We start from the raw sequence: 24,266 nt of genomic DNA, 5'->3' as shown, positions 1-24,266 counted from the left end.
TACTACTCTCGTTTATCTAGTAGTTGAGACGGAGAGAAGAGACACGTGTGAGAGAGTTCAGAGAACTCATACAGTGATCACTGTGAGACAGATCCATGTCTACTTCTCAGGAGTGACAGTTGAGAGGTATGAGAAAACGCACATCTCACTTTTGTATTGACCAGTGCTCTTTTTTTTTGGTCCAGGAGATAACATAAGATAACATAAGTGACATAAGTTCTAAAGGAGATCTCATCTTGGATTTTGCTTTCCTATGGGAAGTGTCATCATTTCGCTGAAGGTGAAACTTAAAACTCTCACACAACGCATTTACAGGTGAAACCTACATTTTCAGGTGAAACCTACATTTTCAGGTGAAACCTACATTTTCAGGTGAAACCTACATTTTCAGGTTTGGTGTTTTGGAACCTTTCCAAATCTCACAAAGACATGGACCAAAGACAAACACATTTATTGTTGAAAATCCTTGTCCTATTTTTACAGTGTACATTGAATATGTAAATAGGCATGCAATGCTAAAGTGCAAGTCAGTGAACAATACTGTCTTCATCATAGTTACAATTAAGGCATGTTACATTTTAGACCTGGGTTCAAATACTTTGAGCTTTTGCTTGGGTCTGCCAGGAGTGCCAGATGCTGGGGATTTGCAGTTTTGAGACTTATCTATTGGTTTATTAAGTCAGGCAAACTGAAATAGGCACAGATAAAGAATTTGAAATTATTTTAAAGTATTTTAAACCCATGTCTGTTAGATTCATATTCATGTTGATGTTTAATCTAGACTTTAATCAACAGGATATATGTCATAAAAAAACACAAACAAAAAACAACACTATCATCCTACCTACCAACCTATTAGGATTATATGTTAAAGGTGCAATATGCTAAAATAAGAATAGTTCGCCTAATTTCAGTTTATGTAACAAAACAATCAATGTATAGTGTAGTGAATCATTGTACCATCTAATAACTGAAAATATTGTATTTTCAGCTGTTTGAAGCTGGTCTGCAAAACTGAAAGTAAAAGATGCAAAAACTAAACGGAAGAATGGGAAGCATAGAAAATCACACACAGAACAGATCTACTGCTTTTTAGACTTGCTTTCAATGAGTGACAGATCTATAACTCACATTTCTGTGAATTTGGTCAGGTCACCCAAAAAGTTACATATTGCAGCTTTGAGGTAGGGGAGAGTGGGGTAAGTTGAGTAAAAAGGTTAGTTGAGCCACCCCTTGTTTCTTGGAAAGCATACATCAAATTAATCAAGAGACCAAATATTTAGGAAGAGGTCATTGTTTCAGGGAGTCTGTGAAGGAAGAAACCACATGGAAAATGGGGCCAGCAACTTAGGTCCAAAAAACGGATTTTCACAAAGCAAGTGCATTTTTTGTTTATACGTTTCATGATGCTTGTATCTAAAGCAAAGTAGATAGTTTTATGATTGTTTTATACATCACTTGGGGTCTGATGAATATGAGGTCCTAAACCTTTCACAAATGTGCATTCTTGTTACTGTGTGGGCTAATATAGTCAAAATGTTTGCCTTGGGGTTAGTTGAGCCAATGGCAATGGGTTAAGCTGAGCCAATGGCCACCATACCCCATACAAATGATTACATTTTGTTAGTTTTATGCATAACATGCATGGTATTTTTGCAATGTGTCTGAACACATGAACTCAAGAGAGTGCATTTCCATTGTTACAGAGCAGACATCATGTCCCGTGTATACAAACGTAAAACAAGCAGGGTTCTAGCCCCAAAGAGGTTCTTGAGAGAGCAGCCAAGGAAGTGAGAGAAGGGAAGAAGTCTATCTCAAGCAGCAGCAAGGGATGAAAAAATAGACAATGACAGAAAAATAAAATGAACATGTAGCTGTGCGAAAGAGAGGCTATGATAGAGTAGCAGATGCACATACTGTATGGTCTTATCTGATGACATAGAATTTGAGCTTGCTAAACATATCAATAATCTTTTGGACCAGTTTCATGGGCTTAGTAGCCTCAAATGCAGAGAACTAGCCTACAAATTGGCACATCAAAACAATATCCCTGTCCCAGACAACTGGTCAAGAAATAGAAGGGTATGGGATATTGAACAGAGAGTTCTATATCTGAATGTAGACATATATTTAAGATATACAGTATACCCATTCCATGAATTAAACTGTGACCTAACAGCACCATCAACCACTGTCACAGGACACCATCACTCACTTACCCCAAGGCGGCTCGATTTACCCTATCCCTATGCTCAATTTACCCCATACCCAGGTTAAGTTGAGCCAAGCGACCACTTTCTTTTGGAAAGTTTACGTTAATTCTAATTATTTTCAGGGATAAACCACATTGTGGAATATATGTAGATATCTTTGTTAGAAAGAATACTATAGTTCCCTTGACTTAGTGATGCTGAATGCAAACAATGGTTAAACATACCCCACTCTCCCCTATTTTCTGCACACAGAATTGTAGTCTTTCAGAGTTGTTGCCAGAGTTGCAATCTTTCTCAACAGGGTTCAACTGACCAGGGGCCTGGACAACACTATAATAAATCAGCTTGTTATCACCATAACAAATATCAATAAGGTCAAGGATATTGATGTCGGGCACTCACCCCCAAGGTACTTTAAGCTACCGCTAAGAGTCAATGTATACTTTTTTTTACGGTTTCCCTACCAAGATCATATGTCACAGTATTTTCTGCAGACAGAATTGTAGTCTTTCAGAGTTGTCGTCAGAGTGTTTCTCAGCATTGCTTGATCAGACTCTTTTCATTGATCGGACAGATCACCATGGCATCCGACTGTTTATCACAACAGTACAGATAAAAGAACGGGAACAACTTATCCTTAAAGTTGTCCTCCATGAATGTATAGATATGGCTCCTCTCCTTCACGTTGTAAAACGAAACCTGGCCCTCTTCGCAATCCACATACACCCCGACCCTCTTCGGCTTGGGGTCAAGGGTCAGAAGTAACGGCGGGGTCGTGGAGGCCCTATATCCCTGGCCTTTCTTCATGGCCAGCGCCCAGTAGCCCTGGGAGGAGCTGACGGCGATACGCCCCTTCCTGTTGACTGATGCCTTGGCCACGCCTAGGTACCAGTCATCCTTGTCCCCCACCTGGACCTAGATAGATAGATGGATAGATGGATAGATGGATAGATGGACAGACAGAGCGATAGACCTTGTTTTGTATGTTGTTTTGTTTTTGAAAGCTAGGCAAAGAAACAACAAAAAAACATAATCATAATCAACAAACCTCCCAGTAGTGGCGTCCCGCGGTGAAGCCCTCGCGACCCAGGACAATGACCACAGTGTCGAAACGCTCTGGGATGTCCGGTAGGTCCTGCCAAGTTCCCAGGTGCCTCACTTGACGGCGGTCTTCCGAGAGCTGGAGCCACGGGTTGGCTGAGTCTGGGTCGAGGGTCAGGTCCACTGGAAACAGGGAGGGAAGAGAAATTCAATTTTTACCAGCTATCTTGAGTGTGTGAAATTATGGAGGATGTGAACATGTAATATATCTACTGCTGTACATATCATTGTTAGCATATCTTTTTGGAGTATATAAACATAGATTGATTTTGGATTACTGATATAGTGTTAATTGGGTTGTTAACTGAATTCATCCTGACATTCGTGATTTCTTGTTTCTAGTTTTGATTATTATTTGTGTACTTGTTTGACATTTTTACTGCACTGTTAGGAGCTAGTAACACAAGCATTTCACTGCACCCGCTATAACATCTGCTAAGCTGTGTACGGGACCAATATACTGTGATTTGATTTGATTTGAATGCCTACCTGTGTACTTAAGAATCTTCTTCAGCTCTGTGAAAATGAACACAAACCACAATTCAATGATTTAAAAACAAAACACATCACTTCTTGCTCAACAATTTGCAGAGAACAAGAGGTTTGGAAATACGGTAATAGTGAGAGAAATCACACATATCGGTCCTTTATTGAAAAACTTACCAGAGTCCACCAGTTTGTCAATTTCCTCACTCAGTGTCTCTTCCAATTTGGACACAGCTCTCCTGATGATCCCAACACACACTTCAGTATGTACACGGGTCCCAGACCAGTCCTTAGTGGCTGGAGGGGTACACAGGGCTGGGAAACTCTACAGTGAGAGATAGGAAAAACAATCGGTCAATTTAGTCAATCTATACAATGTACACTGAGTGTACAAAACATTAAGATCACCTTCCTAATTTTGAGTTGCACCCCCTTTTGCCCTCAGAACAGCCTCAAATCGTCAGGGCATGGACGTCGAAAGCGTTCCATAGGGATTATGGCCCATGTAGAGGCCAGTGCTTCCCACAGTTGTGTCAAGTTGGCTGGATGTCCTTTTGGTGGTGGACCATTCTTGATACACACGGAAAACTGTTGAGTGTGAAAAACCCAGCAGCGTTGCAGTTCTTGACAAAACCCGGTGCACCTGGCACATACTACCATATCCCGTTCAAAGGCACTTAAGTATTTTGTCACCCTCTGAATGGCACACATACACAATCCATGTCTCAATTGTCTCAAGGCTTAAACATTCTTCTTTAACCTGTCTTCTACCCTTCATCTACACTGATTGAAGTGGATTTAACAAGTGACATAAATAAGGGATCATAGCTTTCACTTGGATTCACCTGGTCAGTTTATGTCATGTAAAGAGCAGGTGTTCCTAATGTTTTGTTCTATCAGCGTATTTGTGTGCTATATTTCTTATTTTGTGATAAAAATTTGGGACAAAGAAAATAATGACAAGATCGAACCAAATTTGTGAGCTATATTTCTAGACTACAATGTGTGCATATTCTGCTATGTATTATTAATGAAATCTGCAATCCCTCCCACCTGTAGGAAGTGGATGTGGTCCTCTGTGCGTGAGAGGTGCTCCAGGTCTGTATTCCTCCTCTGTAGTTCAGTGATCTCCTGTTCCAGCTCCCCTATCAGGCCCTGGGACCACCTTGTACGCATTAATACGGAGGTCAGACACCATAACGTTAGCTCAAGGAACCTTTTAGTAAGATAAAACCGGATACAAGATACAGAGCATGATGGGTACTGTAGTACTTCCTCTACACACCTCTCTGTCTCTCTCTGCTTTTCCTCTATAGCCAGCACCAGCTCAGCCTGGGTCCTCTGGATGGACCGAATCAGCTCCTGGAACACCTGCATGCTGTCCTCGATCTCCCTCTGGGCACTGGACTAAAGGGGAAAGAGATTGTCATTACTTAAAGCTGGTGTCCTTAATGGTGAAACTGACACGTCCGTTTGCGATATTACAACAACAAAGTTACTGCAAACGACAAACACGTTTTTTTTTCTCTCGGACATCGTTGCACGCACGATAGAACAACGGCATATGTGATGCTCCTCACCTCTGCTGGTCAACAAAACAAAAACAATAGTGTTACATTTTTGGGTGTCATTTTCCCTGGACATTTTCCAGAATTCCTAATACAGGAGATGGTCACATTGAATAATACGGTAATAACCATTTTAGTACAGTGTTATTACACATTTTTGCATATTGCTTACTTATTTGTAACTGGGTATCATCAATGTTATTATTATACTCTAGTGGGACACACCCCTAGACCGTAGAAGATTATATAATTTATTGAGCAGCAGCTGTGTACTACAGTATTCTGTCTAATGTACTGCGCTAGACACATCAGTAATAACACTCTGCAACCCTGCAAAGAGGTCCAAACCGCATCCCAAATGGCACCCTATTCGCTATACAGAGCACAACTTTTGATCAGAGGCCTAGGGCTGTGGCGGTCATGAAATGTTGTCAGGCGGGTTATTGGCATGCAATAAACTGCTGGTCTCACTATAATTGACCGTTAATTAACTTAAGCACGCATCTCCAGACCTCCACGCATACAAGCCGCTGATGCATGCCTTTTGAATATCTACCGTTAAAAAAGGCTAATAAATGAATTGAATATACACCATCACAATAGATACATGATTTAATTTAGTCAGGCCTGAACAAACATTATGATATGGAGAAAATGTATTTCAGAAGAACACAGTAGGAATTGGCCTAGGTTATCTGTCTATGCTCCATGCCATAGGCTTGTTTACATTTACATTTGAGTCATTTAGCAGATGCTCTTATCCAGAGCGACTTACAGTGCTTACATTTTAATACTTTTTTCGTACTGGTCCCTCGTGGGAATCAAACCCAAAACCCTGGCGCTTACATGCTCTGCCAACTGAACTACATTATTTTATAGGATTGTATAGTAAGAAGAATATAATTGAACTTAGCTTAATAAAATAGAAAGGATAGTTTTGTTTTCGGTTTTTCTGCCATGCGCAATATGTGATAGGCTATGCATTGTATAAGGGCACAATCATAATTTCAATTCAGGTTTTTTTAATTTTTGGTGGGGGAGGGGGCTTGGGCTCAGTAGCCTATGCATATGCGTGTTTTGAATTAATCATCACCTTAGAAAGCCCTGTCAATTTCGTCGTGTTAGGCTTTGAAACAACAAATCAAATCAGATGTTATTTGTCACATGCGCCGAATACAATCAGGTGTAGACCTTACAGTGAAATGCCTACTACAAGCCCTTAACCAACAATGCAGTTTTTAGAAAAATAAGTGTTAAGTAAAAAATAGATAAGTAAAAAATAAAAGTAACAAGTAATTAAAGACATTCACAACAAACATGTTTTACACTGTTTCAACCTGCTGTTGAACTTCTTTCTTCAAATTGATCATCACAGTAAGGTGAGTTTTAAAAGTATGATAGACCTACTATTTTGATAATACGTTTTTGATGTGATTTTCGATCGCATTTGCATTGATGTCAGAGTGGTTAGAGGGACAATAGAGCCCTGAGTACCAAGCCATTAGCAACCTGATGGTCGTTAGCAAGTTGGGTACTACCAAAGCATGTCCAGAGTGCATAAGAGGAGATTATCCCATGACAACGGTCAAGTGTAAATTTACTGAGATCATGACTCATGACTGCCGGTGTGGCGGTAACATGGTCACCGCAACAGCCCTAATCAGAGCCCTATGCAACCTGGTCAAAACTAGTGCACTACATAGGGAATATGGTGCCATTTAGGATGTAAACTCTTTGGCCTTTTATGGCTGATAAATTTACTTAGGATGTGACAGGATGTCACGGGAGACCCATAACCCCTCCCACAAGGCACCCATTAGGTTGCCTGACTAGAAACAATTTCGATTTTGTTTTACTACATCTTAATAAAGTTTGCAAGTGCTTCGAAGCAAAGATCAAATATATCCAGCAAAGATCAAATCTATCCAGAAGCCATGTATTCTGGTCCCCACATTGGGCTATTGTTCAAAGCAACATTATATTCTAGAATCCAGCAGCTTATTTTGTCAATTACATCAGATGTTGACTATATGATCAAAAATGTTGTGCAGTGTAAATCCCAACTGTCAACATGACAAATTAGCATATATTTTACCACTGGGACAAATAAAGTCTGCGTCTGAAATGGCACCATATTCCCTATGTAGTGAACTATGTAAGAAAAGGGCACCATTTCGGACTCAGGCAATAACTTACTTTATTCAGCTCCACTGAGTGCTTGATCTCCTCCATCTTCTTCAGTCTTTCCTGGATCATCTGCTGTACATCTATCTCTGTCTTCTTCAGCTGAGCCTGTGGAGAACATTCAGTGCCTTCAGAAGATATTCACACCCCTTTACTTTTTCCACATTTTGTTGTTACAACCTGAATTTAAAATTGATTAAATTGAGATGTTGTGGCAATGGCTTACACACAATACCCCATAATGTCAAAGTGGAATTATGGTTTTATATATATTTTTTAATTAATACGAAATTAAAAGCTGAAATGTTTTGAGTCAATAAGTATTCAACCCCTTTGTTATGGCAAGCCGAAATAAATTCAGGAGTAGAAATGTGCTTATCAAGTCACAGAATAAGTTGCATGGACTCACTCTGTACAATAATAGTGTTTAACATGATTTTTGAATGACTACCTCATCTCTGTACCCCACACATACAATTATCTGTAAGGTCCCTCAGTTGAGCAGTGAATTTCAAAGAGAAATTAAACCACAACGACCATGGAGGTTTTCCAATGACTTGCAAAGAAGGGGAACTATTGCTAGATGGGTACAAATAAAAAAAAAGAGATATTAAATATCCATTTGAGCATGGTGAAGTTATTAGTTATACGTTGGATGGTGTATCAATACACCCAGTCACTACAAAGATACAGGCGTCCTTCCTAACTCAGTTGCCAGAAAGGAAGGAAACCGCTCAGGGATTTCACCATGAGGCCAATGGTGACTTTAAAACAGTTACAGAGTTTAATGACTGTGATAGGAGAAAATGGAGAAATTGCAACAAAAAAAAGGGAAAATCCAACAAATCACATCATATTTTCAAGCACGGTGGTGGCTGCATCATGCTATGGGTATACTTGTCATCGGCAAGGACTAGGGAGTTTTTTAGGATAAAAAGAAATGGAATAGAGCTAAGCACAGGCAAAATCCTAGAGGTAAACCTATTTCAGTCTCCTTTCCAACAGACACTGAGACAAGTTCACCTTTCAGCAGGACAATAACCTAAAACACAAGGCCAAATCTACACTTGAGTTGCTTACCAAGATGAGATTGAATGTTCTTGGGTGACCTAGTTACAGTTTTGACTTAAATCATCTTGAAAGTGTATGGCAAAACTTGAAAATGAAAAATATTGAATACTTACCCAGAAAGACTCTCAGCTGTAATTGCTGCTAGAGGTGATTCTAACATTTACTGACTCAGGGGCGTGAATACTTATGTAAATGAGCTGTTTACGTATTTCTTTTTAATACACTTGCAAAGATGTCTAAATACATGTTTTCACTTCATCATTATGGGGTATTGTGTGTCAATGGATGAGAAAAAAAATCTGTTGAATCCATTTTGAATTCAGGCTGTAACACAACAAAATGTGGAAGAAGACAAAGGGTGTGAATACTACTGTATCTGAAGGCACTGTGGGTGAGAGATAATTAATCTTACATTTGGCAGTCTATAGCATGGTCCCAGATCTGTTTATACAACATGTTGACAATGACTGACAAGGAAACAGACCGAAATTCAGGCTAGGCAGCCTACTTTCAACAAAATCTAGAGCTAGGCCTCACAAACTGTAGTGTGTTATTGGTGGATTTATGTACCAAATACAGTTGACCTCTTCTAAAATGTACTTTTACAGCTTCAATGGCAATCATTGTGTCAGTTTTATTAGTAGCTGACCATAAATGTCTGCAAATCGTGTGGCCAAAATGTGATAAATGGACTATTTTTTTTTATAGCTGCATTTAGCTTCTGATCGCTGCATCAGGCCTGAACGGCACAATAGTTACTGTATGTCTTTGAAAATGATAAACCAATTGACAACTCGTTCTCGATATATACAATACCGGTCAGAAATTTTAGAACACCTACTCATCCAAGGGTTTTTCTTAATTTTTCTACATTGTAGAATAATAGTGAAGACATCACAACTATGAAATAACACATATGGAATCATGTAGTAACCAAAAAAGTGTTTAACAAATCAAAATCTATTTTATATTTGAGATTCTTCAAATAGCCACCCTTTGCCTTGATGACAGCTTTGCACATTCTTGGAATTCTCTCCATCAGCTACCACCTGGAATGCTTTTCCAACAGTCTTGAAGGAGTTCCCACATATGCTGAGCACTTGTTGGCTGCTTTTCCTTCACTCTGCGGTCCGACTCATTCCAAACCATCTCATTTGGGTTGAGGTCGGGGGATTGTGGAGGCCAGGTCATCTGATGCAGCACTCCATCAGTCTCCTTCTTGGTCAAATAGCCCTTACACAGCCTGGAGGTGTGTTGGGTCATGGTCCTGTTGAAAAACAAATGATTGTCCCACTAAGCCCAAACCAGATGGGATGGCGTATCGCTGCAGAATGCTGTGGTAGCCATGCTGGTGAAGTGTGCCTTGAATTCTAAATAAATCACAGACAGTGTCACCAGCAAAGCACCCCCATACCATAACACCTCCTCCTCCATGATTTACAGTGGGAAATATACATACGGAGATCATCCGTTCACCCACACCGCGTCTCATAAAGACACGGCAGTTGGAACCAAAAATCTCAAATTTGGACTCATTAGACCAAAGGACAAATTTCCCTCGGTCTAATGTCCATTGCTCATGTTTTTCGGCCCAAGCAAGTCTCTTCTTCATATTGGCGTCCTATAGTAGTGTTATTATTGTAGCAATTTGACAATGAAGGCCTGATTCACACAGTCTCCTCTGAACAGTTGATGTTGAGATGTGTCAGTGACTTGGGCTGCAATTCCTGAGGCTGGTAACTCTAATGAACTTATCCTTGGCAGCAGAGGTAACTCTGGGTCTTCCATTCCTGTGGCGGTCCTCATGAGAACCAGTTTCATCATAGCGCTTGATGGTTTTTGCGGCTGCACTTGAAGAAACTTTCAAAGTTCTTGAGATTTTCCGTATTGACTGACCTTCATGTCTTAAAGTAATGATGGACTCTTTGCTTATTTGAGATGTTCTTGCCATAATATGGACTTGGTCTTTAACCAAATAGGAATATCTTCTGTATACCCCCCTACATTGTCACAACACAACTGATTGGCTGAAACGCATTAAGAAGTAAATAAATTCCACAAATGAACTTTTAAGAAGGCACACCTGTTAATTGAAATGCATTCCAGGTGACTACCTCATGAAGCTGGTTGAGAGAATGCCAAGAGTGTGCAAAGCTGTCATCAAGGCAAAGGGTGGCTATTTGAAGAATCTCAAATATAAAATATATGTTGATTTGTTTAACACTTCTTTGCTAACCACATAATTCCATATGTGTTATTTCATAGTTTTGATGTCTTCACTATTATTCTGCAATGTAGAACATTGTAAAAATAAAGAAGTGTTCTAAAATGTTTGAACGGTAATGTACTTTACACTTGTTTAATCGTAACAAAACTAACCTGGATGAATGACGTTTCACCATATATAAAAAAATTTAACATACACTGTAGCCTTTATACTGTAATAGCCTCTACAAATTCTTCTCACCTTCTTATCAGTCCACTCCCTCTCTACAGGTACAGTAAAGTGAGCTCTGTGGTCCGTCTCCGTACACAGCACACACACACAGATATGGTCTTTCTTACAGAACAGCTCCAGAAGCCTCTCATGCTTGGGACACATCCTCTCTTCCAGGTTAGTCACGGGTTCGATCAGCTTGTGTTTGGTGAAGCGTGTGTTGTGGTTCTTGATGTGTTCCTCGCAGTATGAGGTCAGACACACCAGGCAGGACTTGACGGCCTTCATCCGGTCGCCCATGCAGACATCACAAGACACCTCTCCCCATGGGCTGTGGGGTGGGGATTGAGGAGCATCGGCTGGAGGTTCCTCTGGCTCTCCCTCTGGTTTTCCTTCTATTGGTTTCTCTGGTTCCTGGCTCGTCGTTCGTTGCAGCTGTGGCAGCTGTAGCTTCTGCATCTCCTGCTTCAGTCTCAGCTCCTGGAGAAGTTTCTGCTGCTTTTGAACAAGTTCCTGTTGTTCTTTCTTCTTCATTTCCCGCTCCATCTTTTTCTGCTCCTCCTCCTTCTTTTTCTGCTCTTCCATCTTCTTCTGCAAATCTCGTTCCTCTTTCAGTTCCTGCTGTTTGAGACGCTCGGCGTTGCTAACCCTGATGTCCTTAAATTGCTCAGCGATCTCCCTCAGGACGGTATTGATGCTAATGTCGGGCCGCTTGAAGAAGGTCTTCTTGCACATGGGGCATTGGAACAGGGCAGTGGTCTTCCAGTAGTCTAGGATGCAGCAGCGGCAGAAGTTGTGTCCACAGGGTATGGAGACAGGATTGGTGAACACGTCCAGACAGATGGAGCAGTGGACCTGCTCCTCTGTCAGATTTCCATGATTTCCTGCAAGGTAAGCCATTACTGGCAGAGAAGACCGTGCACGGTCATACTTAACATTACAGTGTTCTGTAACACTTTATATTGCAGTGTTCGGTAACACTTCACATTGGGATCGTTGTCTGACCTGTCATATCGGACCTGTGAGATCTAGGCCATAAAGCAGGCATTATATCAGATCAGGTTTATTTTAGTGTGGATGTAATGTGGATGTGGATGTAATGTGTAATGTGGATGTGGATGTGTTATAATGTTCCTACTTCTCTTTGGATGTTAATTGGATGTTAACTTGTATTGCCTCCAAAATATATTTCTGGAACCCTGACAGCTGATTCAAACGTAGATATTAGCTTCTATTGCTTCTCGAAGGTCATATTACAACCCTAACCACATCTAGTTGAAGTCCTGGCCACTTCGATCACGAGCCAAGTGAGAGCTATTGAAAAGCATGTGGGCATTCTTTACTTAAATTATCCCCCATGCTAAATATACTAAGCAAGAATTGTTTGGTTTAGAAAGCGGGGCTGTCAGCAAGTTAAAGCTATGTGCACCCGCGGTCCGCGGGTGCCCATAGCTTTTTGAGCAGTGAGCATTTATGAACACATGGGCTGCTTTCCAAATTGAACCCTATAACCTATGGAGTGCACTACTTTTGAGCAGGTCCCCTAGGGCCCATAGGGCTCTGGTCAAAAGTAGTGCACTATATAGGGAATAGGCTACCATTTGGGACACCCACCATGGCTAGAAGGTTGGCTATTCATAGATGTAAAAGATTAGCATCTTTCCAAAAATATCAGTCCAGTCGCTCTCCTGCTCTGCTTTCTTATAAACAACGAGTGTGTCCCAATAATCTCTCCTTTCTCCTGAAGTGTGCACTTGTTCACTTCCCTTCATGGATTTGAAAGAAAAAGATGGGTATATCAATACAATTACATTTATCTTTTATTTAACTAGGCAAGTCAGTTAAGAACAAATTCTTATTTACAATGACGGCCTACCTTAGCCAAACCCGGACGACACTGGGCCAATTGTCCGCTGCCCTATGGGACTCCCAATCACGGCCGGTTGTGATACAGCCTGGATTCGAACCAGGGTGTCTGTAGTGATGCCTCTAGCACTGAGATGCATTGCCTTACACCGCTGCGCCACTCAGGAGCCCCCCAAAATAATGAACAAGTGCACACTTCAGGAGGAAGGAGAGATTATTGGGACATAACCAAGAACGGACGTTCTGTATCTTCTCAATCCATTTAATCCTCACATAATTCCATTTCCAAATAATTTGTTTTTATATTCTTCCTCCATCCCGCCTGCAGTACGAAATCAAGATATTTCAACAACTTAGTACAAAAAAGAGAAAGTTCAGATCAAGCTTTTGTTGAAGCCTCACAATATAAATGTTATTCATCTCTTTCCTATCTGTCCTGATTGAACTTAAACAGTTGAAAAACGATTATTGCATAAAGCAAACCTTGCGTGTATTTTTACTGACGCAGTTAAAAGGTAGAGAGAAAACATGCAAAGAGAGAGAGAAGAAATGCGGACACTCACCAGAGAGAAGCAGCTGTTGCAGAAAGCCACTGTACAGAGTGACCGCTCTGGCCAAACACTGACACATGACACTGCTGCCACCAACACCCCCACTAGCCCCCAGCCACTCGGCCCTAAAATATTCCCCTCTCCCTCCCCTCCTTATCCCAGTTACCAATTTACACTTTCATGGCATAGACCGCTCTGCTCGAAGGAGAACAGCATTAGCCCTAAATTCGACACTGGGGTTGTTTTTCTGTGTTTGCTTACAGCCCTAGATCTTATTAACATTTGTATAGATTTTTCACACATTCAACACAATAATGAACAAACACAGACAATACCACACAATGTCGTATAACTAGGTCTCTCACTTTAGGTGTAAGTTACATACCCCCAAGTCTACTCTGAATTTGCTGTAGTTATTTCACTTCCTAGAACTTTAGATGGATATCATGTCAGGGGTCATTTATTTATTGATAGAAAATCTTTATTTAGAAGTTGCTGATTGAAGTACAAAAGTAAGAATAATGTATTATCTGTGAATTTATAGAAGTACTGTAGTTATGTTTACAGCTTCCAATTGACTTCTAGACTTATAAAATGTCGAAGGAAAAGTAAACACAGTGTTTCACAATGAGGATTTTTTAGAAGATGTGTTTTTTATTCAAAGAACCATCCCTTTAACAGATCCTTAACATGTTTAGTTGTTTAATGTTTAGCCAAAAGTATGACCAGGGAAAACTCTGGGTTGTAGTTATACAGTATATAGGCCATCATTTGGGTCCCAGAATTTTTCCTGTTAAGATCACACCGTGAGGAACAACTCAGGCCCTATTCAAGTGACTAAACTGTGATTGGTCAACCTCTGAGCAGAAGGGGGCACGTCATGTCATGGTTGTGTCTTAAATGCACTCCGACATAGTGCACTACTTTTGACTGAAGATCTATGGGCCCTGGTCAAAAGGTAGTGCATGGGCCTCTGTTCAAAGTTAGTGCACTCCCTACATAGTGTCAAAAGTAGTGCACTATACATAGTGTCAAAATTAGTGCACTCTAGGAATTGGGGGGCATTTGGCACGTAGGTCATGTCATGTCTCATCTCAGCTATGCTTCACTGCACTGATGATGAGCGGGGCCGCGTTCTTTCCCTCTTGATTGAGACAGGGGCTGAAGATGGGGTACAAACTCTCATTAAAGGTATCCTCAAATGTGAAGAGGTGCGTGTGCGTCTTGACGTCGTAGAACGACACCTGGCCGCCTTCGTAGTCGAGAAAGATCCCGATCTTCTGGGGGTGAGAGGCCAGCTGTAGGGCCAGTCGGGTGGAAGCCAGAGCCTTGACCTCCCCACTTTTCAGCCACAGGCACCAGTACCTATGTGATGAAATTAGATGAGATTAGTATTCTTGCTAAATATTACATCCATACAATTATGGGAGTTGATCACTATATATTTCAATTAAAATTAGATTAGTGCTTTGCCACACTGATAAGTCATGATCTCTCCTAAACTTTTTGAAATCCTTTGAATGTGAAACCCTGTATGTGTTTTGTGCATACATTTGTTGAGGGATGTGTAGATTTTGATTTTACTTTTGAATCCTTCAAAATGTTTGGAATTTCAATTCAAAAAGTAAAAACATAATTAAAAAAAGGCCCCAGTACCCTCCATTGGGGCTCAGCTTGATCTCTCCCTTCCGGCGGGCCGATGCTCGCACCACGCCCACAGTCCAGGCGGTCTTACGACCCACATCGACCTCCCAGTAATGGCGTCCTGAGGAGAGGCACTCGCATGCGAGCACGAAGAGGGCGGGGTTGAAGCGGTCAGGGCCTTCTGGCTGGTTGTGCTTTCGTTCCTCGTACATCACCTGGCGACCGTCCTCTGACAGGACCAGGTTCCTCTGGGCTGTGCCCGGGTCCAGGAACACCTCACCTGGAGGGGAGGAGCAGAGAGAGAGAGAGAGAGAGAGAAGCGGGTTGAGAACACTGCTGGTTCTATTGAGAACAGTGTAAGTCCTATTTAGAAGAGGGTCGGTTCTATTGTAACCAGTCTGAGTTCCATTTAAAGCAATGTAAAACACTCTAGAGTAAACAACATATCACTTTCTTTCCACTAATACTGTATAAGTTTGTATCCTTCCAAACTGTGCTGCCACCATGTGGTGCACAGTAGACAGAGCAGAAAAACTGAGGATCAACAAAGCCTATGCTAAGGTTAACTAAAACACAAAGTTGTTTCAAAGAGGAGTATTTATATCCCAATAATCAAACTTGCAAGTCAAATTCCTACCACTCTTTAAAAAGAGAAAAAGGGAACTCTAACTGTACTCACTTGCATAGTTCTGCAGCTTTCTTAGCTCTGTAAAGGAGAGAGAGAGACACACACAGTCAGAGAGGGAGAGAGAGAGAAAGAGGGAGAGAGCGACAGTCAGTCAGAGGGAGTCAGAGAGTGAAAATCAGTCAGAGAGTGAGAGAGAAAGAAAGAGGGAGAGAGAGGAGGAATGAGAGAGAGAAAGAATGAGAGAGAGACAGTCAGAGAGGGAGTCAGAGAGTCAAAGTCACAGCAGACACGTGTTGGAATTGGAGGCAAACAGACCGCGCTAATCCCACCACCTGTGGGGGTATCAGTCTGACAGCCTGTTGTTGCCAGCTCATTACTGACAGATGGCTGAACTTTGGCATCTACTGTACTTCACTATGTATCCCATCTGATGACTCACTCTGTATATAGAGGTGCCAGTCTAATGACCTAGATATCTCTGATTGAGTCGCACCTAGACATTGATCTAAGGTCAGTTTTGTGTTTTTTCTGCACTATAGTTGAGGTAAGGACTTGAGGAAGGGAAGCTGATTCTAAATCAGTGCTAATGGCTACAGCTAACTTGTACCTGGAGAGATGGGATTTGGACACAGGAAGTGAGGTCACACAACAGGAAGCAAGTGACAATGTTTGTCTCTGGAATTACACTTTTTTTAAACATATTGCTCTGCTTTTTAATAGCACCTTATACTGTAGGAAGTGCACTACTGTACATGGCAAACAAGGTAAGATTTGCTCTATGTAATAATAGCAGATTTTGCCCACCTTTTCCATACAGCCTCTTGATTTCTTCCTGGATCTTGTCGACGAGAGCACTGACGGATGATTGGATGGTACCCAGGTACAGGTCAGTGTTCACACTCACTCCTGACCAATCAATGGGCTCCGGGAGGAGCGCTAGGGCGGACAGTCTCTGCAGGAGAGGACAAGGCGGGGTTTAAGCAGTGGTGGAAAAAGTACTAAATTGTCATACTTGTGTAAAAGTAAAGATACCTTAATAGAAAATGACTCAAGTAAAAGTGAAAGTCACCCAGTAAAATACTACTTGAGTAAAAGTCTAAAAGTATTTTTTTTTAAGTATACTTAAGTATCAAAAGTAAAAGTAAAATAATATATAATTTCAAGTTCCTTATATTAAGCAAACCAGATGGCACAATTTTTTATATTTGTTATTGACGGATAGCTAGGAGCACACTTCAACACTCAGACATAATTTACAAACAAAGCATTTGTGTTTAGTGAGTCTGCCAGATCAGAGGCAGTAGGGGTGACCAGGGACATTCTTTTGATAAATGTGTGAATTGGACCATTTTCCTGTCAAAATGTAACGAGTAATTTTGGGTGTCAGGGAAAATGTATGGAGTAAAAAGTACATTATTTTCTTTAGGAATGTAGTACAGATACCCTAAAAAAAAAAACTTAAGTAGTACTTTAAAGTATTTTTACTTAAGTACTTTACACCACTGGGTTTAAGAGAGTGTGTGGGTCTCTCCCTCTGTGTTTCTGTGTGTATGTATCTCCTCGTTGTGTTGTAGCCTACCTGGAGGAAGATGACTTTGTCCTGGTTCTGTGCCAGGGCTTCCAACTCTTCATTCCTCTTCCTGAGATGACTCAGGTCGCTCTCCAGTCCTCGGGCCAGCTCCTGGGCATGCCTCTCAGCCTCGCGCTGCCTCATAGCGATCAGCTCCACCAGCTCAGCTTGGCTCTGCTCCACTAGACACTGAAGCTCCGCGTACACCTGCCAGCTCTCCTCCAACTCCTTCTGAGCACTGCTCTAAAGACATAGTAGAGGTTATAGCTAAACATACTGAGAGGTTATAGTGGCATATTGTTGCAAATTGTCATGCAATTAAACTGAACGTCTTTACTTCAGATCAACATGTTAACAACTCGTCCAAAACTCACTCATCCAATCCTCACACTCCTCACACACAACGTGCCTGATACATTCTTAACCGAGATTAAGTGGCATACAGAGACACATCTCTAGCTCCTTCTGAGAACTGCTCTAAAGATACATAGAGATGGTAGAAGAGGTTATAGGGACAGAGACATACTGCAGAGACATACACACCAGAGACATACAGCTCAACCTGCCAGCTCTCCTCCAGTTCCTTCTGAGCACTGCTTAATAGTCAGAGATGGACTAGGTTATAGATACATGCTGCACATAAAGTAGCATACTGCAGCATCAATAGCGATAGCAGCTCTCTCCCAACTCCCTCTGGGCACTGCTCTTAAGATGGGGAGATATGGGAGAGAGGTTTTAGAGTTAAAACACACAGCAGCCTGAGGTAGGTGTTTGAGTGATGTGAAATAACTCTAAAGCTGTCGAAGCTCTGTTTGGCACACATGCAGCACAACTGGCCTAACCGGATTGACTGTCCTATAGGCAAATATCTACCTGCTTGAGTTGGAGGAAACAGTACGTGTTTTGTTATGTTTCCTTTCCACGTCACACGTTCATGTGATAAAATATGGAAAGAGTATAATATTACCTAGTTGTAGGCATTTGAGGACAAGAGATTGAAAGATTATGAGAGCAGAGGAAATCAAAACCTATGGGAAAAAAACTAAGCAGATCATCTCTCTCTCCCTTTCTCTAAGTCAGAAAGGTCACCCACCAAGATATCCACTCCCATTGTAACCTCATCCTCATTGTATTTTTAAATATGGGTCAAGCGGAACACAGTCGCACTGCACTCTATTTACAGTCAATATCTGACCAGGAGACTTGTCACCCAGTGTAGCTGTGAACGTAGGCTGGCTTGGTAAATAACCAACACTGCTGATGAATTTGAGAGCGTTTACATTCCTACAGCCCTATCTCTCAAGCTGTTTACCTAAACAAGTGGCGGGGTGACCGTTTTGTTGTGTTTGAATCCCAGATTTCTTCACACAGTTATTCTATCTGCTAACCTCTTTTCTGCAAAGGGAGTTTCCAGGAGGTTGTAGGTAAGGACTATAGGGTAAAAACAGGGTGAGGGGACACAGGTAAATGTTTGCACTTGCCACACCGGTTAGTCTGCCTAGTCTTAGGGGGTGGACCAGAGCCATTACAAAACAACCAAATAATGATTTCTATGGTGCCTAGAGTAGGGACACTGTGTTATATGGGGACACTGTATTGTATGGGACACTATGGGGGGATGCGACTATGTGGATTTATTTTATTTATACATTGTACGTTTATTCATCCATATGTCCGATCAAGACCAATATTTATTTTACAGAAATAATAGAACCTAAAAAACAAAAAGCCAGGGTCAAGAGGTAGACAATCAGCCATAGCTTACTGTAAAACGGGTAGGCAACAGAGTGATGAATTTTTTATTTTAATGATTTTAGTTTTGGGTGAAAAAAAGACAAAAATCTGCAGGAATTCCGCATAAAAAAAAGTAGTGATCGTTTCTCAATGTAATCAAGGTATGAAATTATTGTATTTTCTAATTCAATCTCTTTTTGTGCTTAGTTGTGGTAAAATTGCAGTGTGCAAATTATTATAATTATGTTCCGGCCACCGACCATCCGCTCTGACAAAAATCGGCCTGCGGCTGAATCTTGAGGCCTGCCCCTGCTGTACTATTGGCTATTGTTGTTTTGCTATGTTTTTCCCTAATGAACACAACCCAGCTTACTCTCACTTAACCAAACAGCACAAAAGACAAAGTTGATGCATTTCGATGACATTAACATTTATACAATGGACTCACTTTGATGACCCGTATGGACTGTTTGATCTCCTCTAGCTTCTTGGTCCGCTCCTTGATCATGTATTTCAGCTCCGACCTCCTCTTGCCCAAATAATTCTGTGTGAGGGCAGGGTTCATATTCATAAAGCATCTCATGGTAGTTAATCTGGGGTCAGTTTTGTCTATTAAATCATAAGATTGCATCGACACTAGATTAACACCCAGATCCAAAATATACTGTTTAATACTCTACATTATACACATAAGGCAGGTTTCCTGGACTTCATTTACCAATTTTTACCAAACAATTTTTACATTTCTTTTTCACATGTAAAGATACAAGCTGATATGGAGTAGTCTATGGGCTATAAACAGCTGTGTAGTTAAGCAATAAGGCACAAGGGGGGTTGGTATATGGCCAATATACCATGGCCAAGGGCTGTTCGTATGCACGACGCAACGCGGATTGCCTGGATACAGCCCTCAGCCGTGGTATATTGGCCATATAGCACAAACCCTGAGGTGCCTTATTGCTATTATAAACTGGTTACCAACGTAATTAGAGCAGTAAAAATGTATGTTTGTTACGAGGAGTGGAACAGGGGAACCCAAGAGCAGACTCAGACGAGGAGACTGGGATGAAGTAACCAAGGTATTTATTGAAACACAGGGGGAAGATGGAGTGCAGGCCAGGGGAAGCTCGGGTGGGTTGCAGGAAACCAGGCTGAGGCTGGAGCGAGAGGGGTTGGGACAGGATAAGCAGGTCCGGAGGGGAATCCAAGGGAGTAGTAGAGTGGGGAATCCAGGACAGAGTAGCAGGATGATGAGACGTGGAACTGGAGACAGGGACCAGAGTCAGAGCGGGCGGAATGAGCAGAGATTACGATCTGGCAGTGTGGAAGTGGCAGGGCTGAGTATTTGTAGAGAGTTCTTGATTAAGGAACAGGTTACAGCTGGTAGGGATCTGCTCTGACTCCAGTACACCTGTCTCTGCCGACACAATCACACACACACACACACACACACACACACACACAGAGATGGGGAGAGGGAGAGGGAGAGAGTACTGGGGGAGTGGTGGCAGTTCAAGGAGACACAGGATAAGCAGTAGAGGGCGTTGCAGGAGCAGATGTCACAATGTTTTGTCATACCCGGGGTATAAAGTCATATACAACGGCTGTCAGCCAATCAGCATTCAGGGATAGAACCACCCAGTTTATATTGTAACTTTTACTATGGGCATTACTCTATCGATGCAATTTTGACCCACGATGGTCTCCAGAGCGCCACAAGACTGCGAGAGAAACAACCTCATCAGCTAAAATGTAAACCTGCTGAGCTAAAGCCTGCCTTTCTATCTGCCTACTGTCCACATCCACCCTACCACCCTGTTCTCCCCTGGACTCACCATCTTTTTCTTCCACTCGCGGTCAACGGAGACGATCTCGTGAGTCTTGTGGGTGGCCTCGGCACAGGAGATACAGACACAGCCGTGGTCGTTGCGGCAGTAGACCTCCAGCAGGCGCTCATGCTTCTTACAGATCTTCTCCTCCAGATGATGCACTGGCTCCACAAGGCGGTGAAATGTCAGAGACTTCACCTTCCTGTGTTAACGTTAATTTTAGGTTAGGTGTGCCGGCGGTAACAAAGGAATGGTGTGCTTTTCTGGGCATAGTCATGTAGTCCTTGGTATTCCAAACAAGGAAAGGTGACTCCCATAAATTACTGCTGCAACAAGATTTTATTTAATCACCTTTCACCTTTTTTGGAATTCCAAGGACACAACAGGGGATGTTTATCTAAATCTCACAGTTAGATTTACAATGACATGAAACGTGAGTGAAATAAAGAGAAGAAGAAAAAAGCAAATCAATTATTTGTGTTATTTCTCACTTATGATGTCGGAGATGTGCCTCACAGAATGACCCTGGACAGTTGAGACACGACTTCAGTGCCTTCATCTTCCTCCCGATGCACGCATCACACGGCACCTCGCCTGCCCGGGCAAACTCTCCACCCTCCACCGCAGCTGCTGGTGACTCTCCGTGAACCCTGTGACCCGCCACCGGACTCCCAGCCACCGCACCCCCCTTGGTGTTTGGTGAAACAGCCCCTACTTCGAGGCCCTGGAAGTGGGCAGCGATCTCGGCGAGGACCCGGTTGATGCTGAGCTCCGGCCTCCGGCTGTAGCTCTTCTTACACATGGGGCACAGGAACTTCTTGCTGTGGTCCCAGTAGCCCTTTGGAGGAGGAGGAGCAGAAGAAGAAGGTTATTGATTCATTTTCCTTATAGTCCATGAAAACACACACACCCACGAGGGGTTGGAATAACAGCGTCAGTTTCAGCCACCCCTCATAGCCGGGTTCCTCTCTATTGCTCTAGTTTTTCCTAGCCCCTGAACTTTTGCTTCTGCTTTGCCTACTCTTTGGGCTCTAGGCCAGGTAACTGCAAAGTACTTTGTGATAACTGCTGATGTAACAAGGGCTTTATAAAGTAAATGTGATACCTGCAGACAGGCCTTGCAGAAGCTGTGTCCGCAGGGGGTAGAGACGGGCTCCACGAAGACCTCCAGGCAGATAGAACACTGGAACGACTCCTCCGACAGGGTGCCCCCCCTACCTGGGGAACTCACACCTGATGGGGGGAGAGAGAGAGAACGAGAGAGAGAGTGGGTGAGACAGAGACCGTGTGTGTGGGTGGGTGAGTGAGTGTGTAAGAGAGACAGAGAGAGAAAAAGAGAGGAAAGAGAGGAGAGAGGTGAGAGAGAGAGTGTTAATGGCTGCTTAACCAAAAAGCCAGGAAATTCAAAAGAGCTCAACAGCTCTAATTTCATCCATGCACTACCTCCGATTTTAAACTCAAATACAAACTAGAACACAAGGCTCGCTCACTCCTATCAGGAATACTCTGGTCAAAGGTAGTGAGTGCACTGTGCCTATATAAACTGAAATGACACCAGCCATGTTTCAATAAATGCCTTTTCAACTTCAAATAACAACACTCTTTTAGCAAAACTTCAGCTCCTCAAATACAGGAAGTTCGACATTTTAAAGTGACAGCATATGGCAGAATCACCAATGTCAATTTCTACACAAGTATCATCAATTCATGCAAAAAAATTACCCAAAAAATGACGCTAATAATTCACATTGACTTTCAAACACAATGTGGGACCTTGATCATTTCTCCTCCCACACCATTGAGTCAGACTTTTGTACATTATGTTCCATACTACATCAATATTTCTTTAAACAGACTGATGAAAACTATTCAACCATATACTGTGAAAAAACTCCTATGTCCAAAAAAGTTTACAATCATTACTGGTAACCAATTCGAGGATAACCTATGAGATTGCGATTGTATAACAGGCCTATGAAAGGGATCAACGGTCATTATATATAAAAGTATCTAACTTACTCTGCATGCTGATTAAGTTCTCCTGATTTTCTTGTGTGAGTCCACACAGTGCCGTGTCTCTGTATAGTCCTCTGGGTGTTGGAGCCCCACACCACTGTATTATACAGGCCGTCTGTCTATATAAATCCACAACAGGTTTTGGCCCTGTGAAAACGAACTCACTACAATGCCCCACCCGCTCTCTCTCAACATCACATGCCCTGCAGTAACTCTCTTTCCGCCCTTTCCTTTGCTCTGAGTAATATGCACTCTGTGGGTGTGTCCAAACTTCACCTGGGCCTGTATTTACAAAGCAGAAGTGCTGATCTAGGATCAGGCCCCTTTGTCCACATAATCATATTCATTATGGTTAAAATGCAAAGCTGATCCTAGATTAGCAATCCTAATCAGATGCTTTATGACTACAGTACCTAGTAGAAAATGTGTGCCTCCCTCATCTCTACCTTTTCTCACACCCTCCTCCCCCCAATAGCCAGAAATCCCAATGGGCGTGTAGACATCTACAAATCACTTTCCCTCATAAATATCTACTCAATATTATTTGTAGATCAGCCTGTCACAATTTACCCAAGATACATCATGGTTTTGATGCTTTCGAACACAGCCAAGCACTCCAGAAGCAAGTCTGATTAATCAGGCTGTAATACCAAATGAATTGGTATATACAGCCTGAAACTAATGTCTGCAAAATCATGTCAATGTTCCTTACAAGCCAGAATATTTCATAAAATTACATTTAACTTACTCTACCACTTGTCTGTGAGGTTTCTCCTTCAGCTGCTTGAAATTTGATACAAAATATCCACAGGAAAGTATTGCTTACCTGACTTTTTAGAGACTGTAGATATATGTTTCAATAGGTATATGGTTAAATTCGGCACTGAGGTAAAATTAGTTTTATATTGGATATTTGGTTTTCTCTTGTAAATAGCTATTGAACCAAGCATGCCATGGTAATGAAAATGGTGTATTCTGAATCAGGGGAGGATGGAGAACAATCCACCCTTTTTTCAAACAAGGGACCTCTGGCTTTCTCATTCAATGTTTTTTTTAGAAGGAGGCGAAGAGAGATGATAGAGGGCGCGAGGAGTATGCAAATAAGATTCTCCCTTTTAATCTGTTCAGGATGCTCATTTAGAGAGAGCTTAGGCTGGTGTGACATTTTGACACTGTGTTTTGAAAATCAGGGGCCACAATTTCTGCTCAAATATTTTTTCTTGAACACACACAAGAATGGTGTATAGGTACTTTATAGAAAAGACAAGTATGCAATTCGTATATACAGTAAACATACAAGAGCAGACAGATACAAAAAGACCCAGAGTTCGAGGTAAAAAATAAATAACACAAAATAAGATACAGTGC

The 24,266-nt window shown here is 41.9% G+C and overlaps 2 protein-coding genes across 3 annotated transcripts; both read right to left on the bottom strand.

Annotated features, from left to right (window-relative positions):
- Window positions 1-435: 435 nt before the first annotated feature.
- On the bottom strand, window positions 436-13,533 carry LOC106608976 (E3 ubiquitin-protein ligase TRIM39). The gene is made up of 9 exons (XM_045721821.1): window positions 13,490-13,533; window positions 11,091-11,944; window positions 7,565-7,660; window positions 5,086-5,207; window positions 4,854-4,965; window positions 3,978-4,125; window positions 3,804-3,830; window positions 3,262-3,437; window positions 436-3,128 (listed from the first exon to the last, which is right to left on the bottom strand). The coding sequence occupies exons 2-9, from the start codon at window positions 11,793-11,795 to the stop codon at window positions 2,748-2,750; spliced, it is 1,767 nt and encodes a 588-aa protein (XP_045577777.1). The 5' UTR covers window positions 11,796-11,944; window positions 13,490-13,533; the 3' UTR covers window positions 436-2,747.
- A 576-nt stretch (window positions 13,534-14,109) lies between these two features.
- btr12 (bloodthirsty-related gene family, member 12) lies at window positions 14,110-23,141 on the bottom strand. 2 transcript variants are annotated; one of them, XR_006770602.1, is made up of 11 exons: window positions 22,902-23,141; window positions 21,988-22,115; window positions 21,374-21,720; window positions 20,889-21,084; window positions 19,502-19,597; window positions 17,329-17,562; window positions 16,554-16,701; window positions 15,801-15,827; window positions 15,134-15,401; window positions 14,498-14,842; window positions 14,110-14,460 (listed from the first exon to the last, which is right to left on the bottom strand). XR_006770602.1 is itself a non-coding variant. In XM_014207266.2 (10 exons), exons 1-10 carry the CDS (start codon window positions 22,906-22,908, stop codon window positions 14,572-14,574), a joined length of 1,722 nt encoding a protein of 573 aa, XP_014062741.1. In that variant the 5' UTR covers window positions 22,909-23,141; the 3' UTR covers window positions 14,110-14,571. The 2 variants fall into 2 exon arrangements, 1 of the variants encoding a protein (XP_014062741.1); XM_014207266.2 differs by having other exon boundaries at window positions 14,110-14,842.
- Window positions 23,142-24,266: the final 1,125 nt, after the last annotated feature.

Source organism: Salmo salar, chromosome ssa07 (genome assembly GCF_905237065.1).
Source record: "Salmo salar chromosome ssa07, Ssal_v3.1, whole genome shotgun sequence".
NCBI lineage: Eukaryota > Metazoa > Chordata > Actinopteri > Salmoniformes > Salmonidae > Salmo > Salmo salar.
Note: the sequence above shows the minus strand (reverse complement) of the source record. Positions and strands in the feature narration are given on the sequence as shown.